Source organism: Nothoprocta perdicaria, unplaced genomic scaffold (genome assembly GCF_003342845.1).
Source record: "Nothoprocta perdicaria isolate Ctin4 unplaced genomic scaffold, notPer1 scaffold_95, whole genome shotgun sequence".
Classification (NCBI taxonomy): Eukaryota; Metazoa; Chordata; class Aves; order Tinamiformes; family Tinamidae; genus Nothoprocta; species Nothoprocta perdicaria.
The window spans coordinates 839,924-853,631 of NW_020456254.1; the positions used below are offsets into that span (position 1 = coordinate 839,924).

Genomic DNA, 13,708 nt, shown 5'->3' on the forward strand with positions numbered 1-13,708 from the left:
AAGGGAGAATTAATTGTATAACATTCCTGACAGATGCCCAGCCTTTTTTCTTAGATCTCATTAATGAACTTTCCTTTGGCCATCCACTGCAGTGTTTAAATATCTGTATATTTAAGAGGTTTTTTTCGCTGACCAAACTATAATTTGTGGCAGCGATCAGGTGCTGTGACCATCTCGTGTGCCCCACGAGATGTGGGGAAGGACCTTCTTCCCTCTGGTGGCTCTCTCTCACTTTCAAGGTTTGCTAGCTGTTGGTGTGCAGTCAGAGCCTGTTTTGAGGGGTGATGGTCCCTAACCCCTTCCATGTTCATGGTCTCCTTGGACTCCCTGCTTATCACCCTGTTGGCAAATAGTTACAGTACCAAGGGCAGCTGAACTCTGAAGCTGGGATTTTAGAGGTGTTAGTCCTCAAAGAACAGGCTTGTACTGATTGCAACTCTTAAGTATCCTAAGATGAAATATGAAATGTGCTGTGTGTGTTTTTCATCTGATTGGAGGCTGTGTGCGAAATGATAATATCTTAAAAACCTCTGTATCATTCTGGTGTTTGACAGTGTTGTTGGGTGGTTTCTCCCTAGCCAGAAACTGCTCTGCCATGTTCAAAGTGGTAGATGTCTGTGCCAGAGGCCTGGAAATGCTGGTTCTAACACTGCACCGAGAACACACTACTCGGCATCTGTGGAAAGCTGCACAAGGAGCTTTCTTGTATATATGTAAAGTTAATTCCAGTGCACTACATTGGATTAAAGGCAACATCCTATTACTGGTCGTAATTTCTGAGAACTTGAGATGCTTCATCTGGAAAAGCTTGAAGGAAGAGCTGGCAAGTTGTTTTATCCGGACAGCCTGTCACCAAAACCCCCCAAAAATGTCCTTGGATTGTGGAAAGAAAGGACTGGAATGGAAGATAGTCAGAATAATTGCAAAGGGAGAGGTGCATATGGAGTTTGAAATGTGGAAAAAATATCCTGATGTAGATGGTTGTTCCTTGCTCACGTAACGAGCTCCACCAGCCTCATTGGATGGTTGTACTCGGTGTCGCTCGCACGTGTCTGTTCAAATTTAACTGATTAAAAATATTTGTCTGGAAAGCTTCATAGTGCCTTTCATCCAAGTAAGTCCAGAATTACAAACATGAAGATTTTCAGTGTTTGCTTGACGAGTTCTCCAGGGAGCTCCGCTGGAAGCGGAGCAGAGGCGACGATCCCAGCGGCCGGGCGGCCTCACAGCTGCTCCATGTGCCACCCTTCGGAAGAGAGGCAGGTACAAAACATGGCCCTGTTTCATGAGAAGCAGATTGAAAGACATCAGAAGCCATTATCATAATGTCCCCGTGTCACGTTTGTCATTTATAGACCATCCAAAGGGGCAGGACCTTTGGAGGGATGGTAATTTGCAGGCTGCAGGAAGAAGGACTCTGTCTGCCATGGTCTGTAAGATTTCACTCTAGAAATACGTTGTGAGTAAACGTAGTTTCTCCTCCTTTCTTCCTCCTTGGAAATATATATATATATATATATGTAATCCTTAGGGAGACCTGGGATATTCCTGTTATGGAAAAGACAGGCTATGGCCCAAATACCCCAGGAAAAAGTAACAGCCCCTTTTTCCTTCACCCTCCAATGAGGATGGTTCCTGTAGCAAGAGAATATTTTGTGACTTGAAGTAGTTCTTTGGCAGAGGCAGATGGACTGTCCTGTGCTATCTGGGAAACTGCTGTTCAGTGAAAAAGAAGCATAAGGGCACACTGACCAAGTACAGGTACCTGAGGTGAGAGCAGAACCAGATGCTGATAAGGTTTTTATGGCTGGCAATAAAATCCTCAAAGAGGGGAAGATGTAGCTCCCTAAATTGAATTTAGCTTTCATGTGGATAACTTGGAGACAAGGTGAAATAAAGTATTTCCCAGTATAGACTGGAGAACAGGGCTCTCCTTTTCCTCACTAGGCTGTTAAATTGTGTGTGGAGGAGGAGCTGCCTCCTCCTGCGTGTCCTCAGAGCAGGCGTTGGCTGCTGCTTACCACTCCTGCTGTATCTCAGAGGAGTTTTTCTTCCTTTTCCTCCTCTGTGGTGCAGAATTCATGTTGATCACGATTTTGGTGTTAAGCACTAGCTGGTAACCCAGTTTCTTGATGGGAAATGGCTCAAGGCAACTGCCCCAGCATTAGAAAAGTATGTAACAAAGTGAGAATTAGCTGGATTTAATTACTGAATTGGGGAAAAATGCAGATTCCTCTGATCTAAATTTAATATCTCCAAGAGTTACAAATGCCTTTGAATGGCTTTTTTAGCTGAGCTATTTAGAACAGGCCTCCAACAGGGAGATGGTTGTGAGCACCGAGCAGTTTGACACTAAGTGGCTGGAGACAGAGGTGGGGCAGGTTCTGGCTGTGTTGCCAGCAGTGTTAGCAAGAAGCCTAGGAAAACAAGGCAGAAATATCCACCTGAGCCATTAGTTTTAAAGAAGTATGAACTAGAAAAACTAAAAGTGATATAGAAGATAGGGAGGTTCCAAATAGCCTGGTTTCGGTCTGTCATGTCTCTAACGATCAGTCAACAAATGCATAACCAGTTTTCTGGTTGAGCACAGTTTAAAGTACAAGGCTTTGATTCTGGTTTTTCATCCTAATTTAAAATGGGTGAAATCCTCTCATTTTTAGACAGATGTGACTGATACCACTATGTATGAGAAAAAAATAAGCGAGCTGAGCCTGTTTAGCCTGGAGAGGAGAAGGTTGGCAGGGGATATGATCAATATGTATAAATACCTGAAGGGTAAATGTACGGGGGAAGGGGCCAAGCTCTTCTCAGTGGTGGCCAGTGGTAGGACAAGGGGCAGTGGATACAAGTTGAAACGCAGGAAATTCCATCTCCATGTGAGGAAGAACTTCTTGACTGTGAGGGTGCCAGAGCCCTGGCACAGGCTGCCCAGGGAGGTTGTGATGTCTCCTTCTCTGGAGGTCTCCAAACTCGCCTGGATGCCGCCCTGTGCTCTGGGTGTCCCTGCTAGAGCAGGGGTTGGACTAAATGATCTGTAGAGGTCCCTTCCAGCCTCAGCCATCCTGTGATTCTGTTCCTACCATAGCAGCAGGATTGATTTAAAAATATAGAGAGGAGGCTAATGCCATGTAGTAACTTACTCTCGTGTGTCAGAGACTGCTTAGACTTTGAACGTGCCTCAGTGCTGCCTGACTTCTGTTTCTGAATGGAACAAAGTGAGAAACGGGTGGTTTTCTGCTTAGTATTTTTGGATACAATGACAGAACTTGTGGGTTTTGAGTTGTTTTTATCTGGCATAATGACAGTCAGCTGAAGTCTCAAGTCTTGAGAATGAGGCTTGTTGTCTGGTAGCCCATGCAGGTTTTCTCCTGCTTTTCTCTCACCACATGCCTGGTGCCCAGCTGGAAGGGGCTCCCAGGAGCTTTGGGCAGCTTGGGATGTTTTCAAACAGGAATCTTTTCTCTTGACAGTTTCTCTGCATCCGTTACCTGCATGTTCATAATTCACTGGGATTGTCTGTACAAGAACTGTGCTGGCTCCTGACAACTGAACTTTGCTCTGAGTCACATTCTTGACGTCTACATTAAGGTGTTGTGTTTTGTGGAAAGGATCGTGCAAGAACCAAGGTATTTCTGAGGGCAAAGTGCAGGCCCAGGCCAGAACTTAGCTTCTACTCTAGCTTTGACACTGCATTTTTGTTTTCCAGAAGCATGGACTGTATGTTTGAGTTTGTAGCTGTTTAAACTAGAAATACACATAGTACTGGTTCAGTTTGGTTAACTGCATTGCTGCTGCTGCTGGAACTCCAGTGCAGCCCAGGTGTGGCTGGAGCTCTGTAATGGCTTTGGCCAGTCCTTTGCCTTGTCTCAGTTCTCCTCTCAAGTGTACGAGGAAATACTTAAGAGGCCCATTAGTACATGGAGTCCAGCAGCATTAGGGTTTTTTATTAAGATATTTCATGTTTTCTTCTGCTGTTCTGATTCTCGCACATCATTAGGCACAGTAGAAAGGATAGTCCTCAAGTCATGGCTCGCTGAATACCCCGCTGCAGCTTAACAGGGTCTTTTCTGCTGGGAAATATCCCTTGGGGGAAATAGATACACACACACATACACACATGTATTTATATTAGTGGGAGTATATGTACATACAACCCAAAAAGTTTCAGGCTGGGGAAAAATAAGCCCCAACTCACTGGTTATCGTGGGAAGAGCCATTTGTGTGTGTGAATGGGGACTGCAGCTGTACCAGATCTGCATTGTGTTTCTGCCTCTACTCGTGAGACTGTTGGAGGTTTCAAATCAGCTGTAGTGCGGGGGTACCACTTCAGGAGCACCAAGAGGGATAAATAAGCTTAGGGGCTGTGCCTTTCCGATGTGATTTTGGTAATTGTAGTGAGAAAGGACTCTTATTTATGAGAGGGAAGGATTTCTTGCTCAACATGGTTTCTTCCCTCCATGAGGATCTGCTCCATGAGGATCACAAGGGGCTGCGTCGATGCCCATCTCATTTTATTGCAATCAATTGTAGCACTGCTAGAAAAAAATACATATGAAAATCTATATAGCCAGGCAGAGGATACAATAATCAGCTTTTTCCCTTGAATATGAGTCTAGCAATCAAATGGGTGTTTGGGTTTTGCTCTTTCTTGTTGTCTCCTCTTAACTACTGTGACACTTCAGAGACGCTCAGTTCTGACTCGCATCTTGATTCTAACCAGCAGCAGATGCAAAGTACTTCTCCTTCCTTAAAGGAAATCAATTACAAGACGTTTGGGATGGAGATTTTCCTGCAAGATTTAACCCTTCATCTCAATAGACTGATCTACAACACATCTAAACACAGATGAAAATGTCAGACCCACTAAAGCACTCCCTATTATTCTTCAGCCAAATCAACCCGAATTTGTTCCCCTTGAAGCGCTTTATCCAGCGCACACATCCCCTTGCTATTGGGTGTTTTTTTCTTGGAATTAGGCGTGCAGAGATGGCTGGGATAGACACAGCATTGTCAGAGCCCATAGAAACCTGTGCTTGGGGGCTGCGGGCTGCCCTGACAGTGAAACGGGCCCTTATCAGAGGGCAAATCCCTGCGAGGCCGCCCCGGGACCCCGGCCCGGTCCCCCTTTGTCCTCACAATGTTATCTGTGTGCTCAGCGCCCGGCATCAGGCGTCTGTCACGAGTACAGAAATTAATTTAATGTCACCTGAAGACATGCAATTAATCTTTCGGAGGTTTTCATAATACCTTTACAGAAAGAGTCACCAGTTTGGCGGATTTGGATTTTGGGGTTTAGCGGAAGATAAGGGAAATTAATTTTTCATCGGGGTTAATACAAGCTAGCAGGGCCACAAAGGCTGAGGAAAACGGTTTGGGAATTTGTCAAGTGTTGTCACTGTAGAATAATGCTGCTTAACGTGTGATAGGTGTAATCAAGAGGTGAGATTTCTATAGAGGGGGATTAATCAATTTGCCGACTACAGAATGCGGGTTGGTGATACCATTCCTTCATGGGGTTTAAGAATGAAAATAAGATTTGATCTGTCAAATTGCAAGAAGCTCTGACAGTATCAATAGGCATTTTTTTCTTTATCAGTACGTTTTAAGGCATTTGTTATAAATAAATTTGTCCTGCTAATGTTGGTGGCAAAAAAACTTCATCTTCATTGTAAAACTGTCATAATGGTTATGATAGAGTGCAGGGCTGTAGCTTACCAAAGCCAGGCAATCCTTCATCAAATTGCGTTTAAAAAGTTGCAATTGTGCATTTGTCAGACTGATCTTTATGTTTCTCAAGGCACAAACCTGAGGAAGGAAAGATATATAGTCAGTTCTGAAATACAACCTTGCCTGGCATCAGGGAATCTGTTCTGAAATGTTTCCTTTGAATTGCATTTTTTTTGTTAGTCTGCAATTTCAGATCAAACTGCATAGCAAAAGTTTGAGGAATGTTCACCACAGAGCTCCAATCCTTTTGCCTGTCTTTAGAGTTTGGGGGGTTAATTCTGCACAGTATTTGAAGTGAACTTGTGGTCATTGGCAGTGCTGGTGATTTTGCATTTTGGGGCATTTGAAAGGCAGATTTTTTGATGCTTTCACCCAAACAGAGCTCCTGCCATTTGCAAAAGGCATTTTTGCTTCTCCTGAACTAACCAAGTAATTGTAAGGCTCATCCAAGGGGTCTCTTACTTGCTCTATGGTCATTTGGGAAGGCCAACCTGCTCTAGGACTTGGAAGTTCAACGCTCGAAGGTCAGAGTGATTTGTGATATGGAAATGAAGCAGCGGGCAAGTCAGGTTTGCAGACAAAGAAGGAAGTTTAGTCTTTTCTAGAGCAAACTAAAGGAATTTGCATTATAAAATCAAAATTTAAATCATTCCCATTCAGATCTTGGTGCAGGACTAATGTGAACTCTGATGTGTTCTACCTGCTTTCACCAGAATAAATGCACTTCCAAAACTGTAGTGTTTCCTGTACATGCCAAAATGCTGCAGAAAAAAAATCATAAAAATATATGTTGACAAGAGAAGACTTAAATGTCTCCCTGTTTAAATTGGTGTAAGATCATTAAAATTAGACTTGCAGAAATTAAATCCTATGGGAAAGGAAAAAACAAAACGCTTGAAAGTGAGCAAGGACCGAGACAACCAGCAGCCTCTAGGTAGTGTGACCCCTGTGATTTCGACCCCATTTGGGGAAGGTTTTTGCAATATGACTTTCCTTCACCCACCTGCTCTACCCAAGGGCTTTGGGTCCTTTTTTGTGGCCACCACCTCGTTGTTTCTCCCATGAGTAAAGATGAGGAGCCAGCAGGTAGATGCGTTTTCTTTGCAGTCATCTGTAAATGATTGCTCCCCCTGTCAGTCCCCAGATAAGTTGAATGCCCCTTTGCTCCTCTTTGGGGAGGTCAAAAGTGTGCCAGAGTCATCTCTGCCCACCCAGCTGCTGCAGATCATCTCACCAAGCAGGAGGTCTCCAGGCTGCTCTTACCCCATAGGGCTGTGTTGGAGGAGCCACCAAGCCTTGCTCCTCCTCTTTATTTTTATGCTGAGGCCTTTGCCTGCTGCCTTGTGTCTCGATTGCATTTCCAGTGCAGGTTTCCGTGTGTCTGGAATGCATTAATTTAGAAAAAAGCCAGAGCTGCTCCCACCTTTTTGGATGAGAAGGGCGTCCCAGGCTGCTCTGCGGGAATGCCGGGCTGGTGGATCCCAACCCAAGGGAGGACTCCAGCTGAGAATGAGCCCTGTGGACTGGTGCAACCTCTGCGCATGTCGGTGCCTTGTGGAGCTGCTTCTCTGCTCCCTGGGCGAGTGTGAGGAGTTTTAGTCTGCAGTAACTGGGCCTCCTAGTGAAGCTAATTTGGCCTCTTGCTGCCAAAGGGCCATTGATCAGCGTGTTCAGTGTGTCTTGTACCTGGGAGCTTTGCTCCAAGATGCTCCTCCTTTGTGCTGGGACCGTCCTTTGGTTTGGGAAAGAAATGATTGCAAATGTTGATGGTTATTTTTTCCACAGCAGACAGTTAACACAAGCGCAAGAACTCCCAGTTCTTGCACTTGAAGCCTTCTAAGGTGATGTTCACTTTGGTTTCGTCATCTTCCAGCTGTGGTGAGGTGGAATAAAAGAAATTATCTGGCAAAGGCATCAGGGTCTGTCCCCATATGTTGATGCTGATATTGGAACTAATACTAGAAATTAGGGTTTAATGCAGGGTGTTCTCCTGCTCTGGGTTTGTTCATGTGCGTGGGCTTGGATGTGGGGAGACAGAAGAGCTCCCGCTTCTCTGAGCAGCAGCTGTGGAGCCTGACGGGAAGGCTTTGCAACTTCTCCCTTGCTACTGGTCTCAAAGATTTACCTGCAAAACTGTCTGTGAAGCCACATGCAAGGCTGGGTCAAGATCATGTTGCTCCCAGGCAAGATAATGTTGCTCCCAGACCATAAACCTCCTCCTTGTGCATCCCAGGAGTTTGTCGTCTTGTGCAGCCCACTGGTTTGGCTCCTTATCCGCAGGAAACCTGCCAGTTACTGTGAAACCCACTGGTTAGTGACATCTGTTACAGCTGCAAGAGGAGGTTGGGCTTGCAAATCTTCAAGGAAAGAGAAAGAAGGAAAGCTCCCTTGCACCTGGGGGCTCTGGGATGCTGAGACCAAGGATGCTCCTCATTGCAGCTTGCAGTGCAGGCGGCAGCAGTTGTCTCTGAGCATGTTAAATACTGATAATAATAGCCAATATTCACAGATTGTAAGTTCTGAAGGTGCTTGGAAGGCGCCTGGCTTAGAAGCAAATGGCAGAGTAGCTGCCTGGGCGACAGGATCAGACCCGTTTCCCAGCCTCAAAAGTCACGAGGACGGCGGTTGCACCCAGGCTTTTTATCCAGACCGTGGCCTGAGCGTAGGCGAGAGTCGCAGGCGGCCGTGGGCATCACAGAGGGTCACGTCCCAGAGCTGGCGCTGCTTGGGCTGGCAGGTGCTGCTGCAAGCAGATTCACACACTGCTCGTTCCCGTGAGGTGACTCTCGGTGCTGGCTCTGACATCTGCCTTCTGTTCCACTTAAACTTGGGTGCTCCACGAAAACCACTAGGGCTTTTCAGGTGTCTTGTCCTTTCAGACCATTAGCCACAATGTTTTTGCTTCAGATCGGGATAAAGCGGCAAATGGTCTTGGAGCTGCTTCCTCCGTGCAACTTTTCCATGTGACGTTGAGCAGACAACAAGGGGAGCTGAGCACGTGAGCGCTCGTGTTGCCAGTGTCAAAAACAACGTTGTGTTTATGCATTTGGGCCTGAATTACCCTATCGCTGTGCTGATGGTTCCTGAAAACTGAGGCTGACTGCAGTCCCGTTCAGAACTTCTTGTATGCCTAAGAGGTCTATATAAGCAGTCGATGAATATGTTAATATGTATTTTGGGGGATCATCAAGCAGCAAGAAGCTGCTTTAAATCGACACTCGCCTTAACGGAGCCTTTGGGTAACTCGCTAACGTGGGCTGTCTGTCAAGTGCAGGTAGCAGCAGCTCTAGGTGAGCAAATCAAAACCCTGTTGCTTTCCTTGTTGGCAGGTCATTATGCACGGGAGAGGCAGAGGAGTAGCAGGCCAGATGGGCCGAGGACGCTTGATGCCAAATAAACAGAACCTGCGAGTGGTGGAGTGCAAACCTCAGCCCTGCATCGTGTCAGTTGAAGGGCTTTCTTCATCAACTACTGATGTCCAACTGAAAAACCTGCTGATGTCAGTGGGACCCATTCAGGTAGGTCAAGCTTGGCTTCTGATTTTGGTGCCAAAAGCCTTTCAGTCCAGAAAGCTCAATTAATTCCCTGACACTGTGTACAATGTGTGTTTATTGGTAATTTATGTTTGAAGGCACCCCCCCCCCGCCATGCACACACGCTCTGCACCCGACAGCAAAGGCAAACACGGGGTGATATTGCAGCATGGGAGGTAGAGGAGAATTTTGCAAACCATCACATTCTTGCTGCAGAGGAGTCTCTTTCACGTCGTATTTCTTGCCAGCTCTGTAATGTTCATTCAAAACACAAGCAGGGCCATTCAGTGAGGTTTGGGACTGCATCAAAATGATGTTGATTAGTGCATCAAAACCACGGCACCTTGGGCTGCTGCCCTTGTCTTTGTCGTCAGCCTGTGCTCTGTCGAACACACCGGGTCCTGTCACTGCACCTGGGGTGAGAGCCCGTGACGAGCGCTGCCCCTGTGGGACGTTGCAGCTGTCCTGGCACCCTCTGCCCTTTGCTGGAAGTGGCCTCTTTCCCAAGCATTTCTCCACTTAGTGTTTTGGAGGGGTCTTTCTTGGAGGGTTGACAGGCACGTGCCAGGGTATCTGCTCAGAGCTTTGGTTCAGCGTTGCCTCTTACAGCTGATACGTGTAGGGAGGAAGAGATCAAGCTCTTCTCAGTGGTGGCCAGTGACAGGACAAGGGGTAATGGGTGTAAGTTGCAACACAAGAAGTTCCATCTCCATGTGAGGAAGAACAACTTTACTGTGAGGGTGCCAGAGCCCTGGCACAGGCTGCCCAGGGAGGTTGTGGAGTCTCCTTCACCTGGATCTCCAAGATCCAGGTGCCTGGCTGCCACCCTGTGCCCCATGCCCTGGGTGTCCTTGCTGGAGCAAGGGGGTTGGACTGCACAATCTCTGGAGGTCCCTTCCAACCTCAGCCATTCTGTGATACGTCAGTTGAACGGACTTTCACCAAACCAGGAGGCTTTTGGAGCCCCGGAGGGTTTAGGAGGTTCTGCCAAAATTATGGTTAGTGCACTTGGAAATATCAGTGAGCAGATAATGAAACCTACAGGTAATGGGATATTTTTCCTCTGATTTCTCAGTTTAGGGAGCTCCTTTTGATAGGATCAGCACTTTCAGACAAATTCAGTGCATTAATTGGCACTTTCCTGTGTCTTTGAGGCTTCCTTACGAGTAGGGTTCTCTGCGTGTTGTGGAACACAGTGCTCTCCTGGAGATGTGCTCTCTGCCCTGCCTCGCTTTTCCAATTTAGTGAATGAAATAATTTTGAAATAATTTCAAAGTTCAAAGAGCAAAAAAACCCTTTCACAGAATATTTGGTCCCTTCGTGTTCTGCAGCACTTTGCGTGAAATTATTCCTACTGTTTTGAAGTTGGGTCAGCTCTGGAGCACATTTATTCTATGTTTACTTGCTAAATCTTGCATGAGGATATTAAAAGAGATTAATGGAAACCCGCCTAGGAAATTTTCATGGCTAAAGGAGGTTCCTGAGGACGTGCTGGAGGATTTGTTCAGGACTTGCTGTTTCTTATCAGACTTCAGACTCAGTGTCTTCATGCTGTGTCACAGACCAGTCTAGCAAGATGACTCGTCTTCCTAATAGGGAGGAATTAAGAAATATATATATTATAATATATATATTATAATATATTTATAGTTTTCCAGTGGGATTTGATGTATCCCTGTCTCGTACAGTAGTCAGCTGTACCTTGTTGCAAACAGTTCTTTTTAGACCATCATCATCATCTGTTTTCTTCTTAGAAGAGATCTAAGATCTTGAGAGTAATGGTGGAATTTAGCTAATGATGCAGAAGTCTCCTGTGCTGATGGTGCCCTGGAATTTCACAAAAAATCTTCAACAAGGTTCTCCAGCCTTTTGGCTTGTTTAAGACTGAAGGATGTTTTAAAAGTGCAGATAGGGAAACGTACAGGGAAGGAGTGATGCTTTTATAGGAGGAATGTGAGGTCGGGACCACTCTGATCACTCTTATTTTCTTATGATGCAATGATGTGGCAGAGCAATATTAATACCCCAAAGGAGGAGTGGATAGCAGCAGTTATAAGAGCCTTTTAGTGAAAGAACTAGAAAAGAAACATATGAAAATCTGTAGTGTTGCCCCCTTTCACAGTAATAACTTGTGCTAGGTTTTGAAAGAGGTCAAAATCCCAAAGGGAAGGACTATATCTTCTTGTGGCTATAAACTGGTGTTTTTACTAGTGTCTGTGCTCAGTGCTGTATGAAATTCCCTGTGAATGACCAAGAGGCTTTGCAAGGGGAAAGAGGGTCTTCTCTCTCATTATATTCTCACTCCTGAAAAAATGCATTTAAGACAAGTCATTTGCAATGAGGAGCCTGGAAGGGGCCATTAGAAGAGATGGGAAGAGTGAAGGGTCTTTTGCTATGTGAGGTTTGCAGTTTTTGCACATCTGGGTAGTGTGTGAGAGGCAAGAACGGGTTAACACCGATGACCAGAGCAAAGAGGTGCTGTAGCAAAAAGGATCTTTGTGCAGTGCCCAAGCTCTGGCTTCTGAAAATGAAGTTGATGTCGAAGCTTGGTGATCTGAGATAGGAGGGATTCAGAGAGATGACTAAAAAGAGACAAAATGAGACATTATAAGTGGGTTTTGGTTGATATATTTGTCTTTTTATTACTTTAAGAAAGCTGCTAAGGTTTTCAGCTAGTTCTGGTGAAGCTGTAGGGACTGTAAGAGAAGTTGTGGCAGTTGTGGCTGCCTCAGTTTTTAACATGTAGACTGTCCTGGCGTCAGACATCGACTGTCATCAGCAGAACTTCCCTTAATGAGTCCAACTCTGGAATTGAATTTATTCCCAGATGGACCTAATGTTCATTTCCAACGATTGTGAAAGCAACTTCAAAACCAGAAGCCGAACCCCAGGAGTTCTCCCTGTTCGTGCTTGGTCTTGAAGCAGCTGCTATTGGAAAGCAAACTTCTTGTTTCAAAATGATGTGCAAGTGCAGCTCCTAAATTTGAATGTTGCCTCTTGCATGAGTATCAGCTGCTCTGGGGGAGCTCTCTGTGTAACAGCCCCATCCCAGCTCTTACGTTCGGATCAGCAGTTTGGCTTCTGATTTTGTTGGTGCTTCCATATCATGAATGCATTTTCTTAGGCTTGCAAGTAGGATGCAGTGGGTATAAGTTGAAACCCAGGAAGTTCCATCTCGGTGTGAGGAAGAACTTCTGCACTGTGAGGGTGACAGAGCCCTGGACCAGGCTGCCCAGGGAGGTTGTGGGGCTCCTTCCCTTAAGGTCTCCAAACCCACCTGGATGCCGCCCTGTGCCCTGGGTGTCCCTGCTGGAGCGGGCTGTTGGACTAGATGATCTCTAGAGGTCCCTTCCAACCTCAACCGTTCTGTGGTCTACACTGGTGGTACAACAGAAAGTCTTACATATCTATAGAAAAAACTACATTTTACTAAGGAGATGAATGGGGAGAAAGATTTCTCAGTTTTTCCACACACAGAAGGGATTTGTATTTTTGGCCCTTACCTTTTATATACTGCAGTCATTATGGACGTGCAGGTACCTTGCGCAGAGCTGTCTTGGGAAGCAAAGTTGCAAATGGAAATTATTACTCAGTGCTTCCAGTTTTGCCATCAGCTTCAATCAAGGAGGTGGTTTTGAGAGTGACATTTTGAGAAAAGCTGGATGCTGGAAAGGGAAGATGAAGATTTTTACAGTTGAGGGGTGGAAAATTTACTTTTTCAAGTCCTGGAAATGGAGAAAAATATTTTCCCTCTGTGTGAGCTTTGGAATACCCTCTGTTGTCTAATCACTAAAGACTCCTAACTTCTCAACCCTGCTTTATTAAGGTTGTCCTATTATTAAAACAGGAGAAAAAACTCTGCTAAGATTCTAGGGATACTGAATAGAAGGAAATGTTTGGGGCTCCAGGAATAGCCCCATAGTCATAGCTGTCTTTTATAGCTCAAATGGGATTAAATTGGCAGGCAAAATCCCTTCCTTAAAAATATGGGCTGCTCTCAGACTCGTTCTGAAGAGCAGAAGCTGTGAGATGAATCCCACGTCACTACAAACTGTAAATATAGTTGTGCTTTCCAAAGCATTTGTTAATGCAGGTTTCGGAACACAGAATTAGAAAGTTCATCTGAAGTAGGTTTTAACAAGTTGCAAAAGGCATGGAAGGCTTCACTTCTTGTCCTCTTAAACCCAAGCTTAATGTTTCTGCTATTGATGCAGTTGTCTTTTAGGGTGCTGCCGGTGCTGGGGATCGTGTGCTCGCTCTTCAGATAATTTGGACTTGTTCCATAATTCATCTTTAATCCTATTTCCCTCATTGCATGTTTCCAAACAGGAAACACGAGGGCAAATTCTCCCTTGCTGCTTGGTGAAGATTTGAGATCACAGATTCCCTGATGTAAAAATGATGGTTTTACATCATCTGACTCGGCGCTGTTTAGGATGCTGCACCCT

At 45.4% G+C, this 13,708-nt stretch overlaps 1 protein-coding gene across 1 annotated transcript in view; it reads left to right on the forward strand.

The window, feature by feature from the left end:
* The window catches only part of RBM33 (RNA binding motif protein 33), an 81,891-nt gene that overhangs the window by 60,674 nt on the left and 7,509 nt on the right, over positions 1–13,708 (forward strand). Inside the window, exon 16 of the mRNA XM_026052998.1 lies at positions 9,057–9,245. Within this exon, the coding sequence (XP_025908783.1) occupies positions 9,057–9,245 (189 nt within the window). The remainder of the gene's footprint in view (positions 1–9,056; positions 9,246–13,708) is intronic.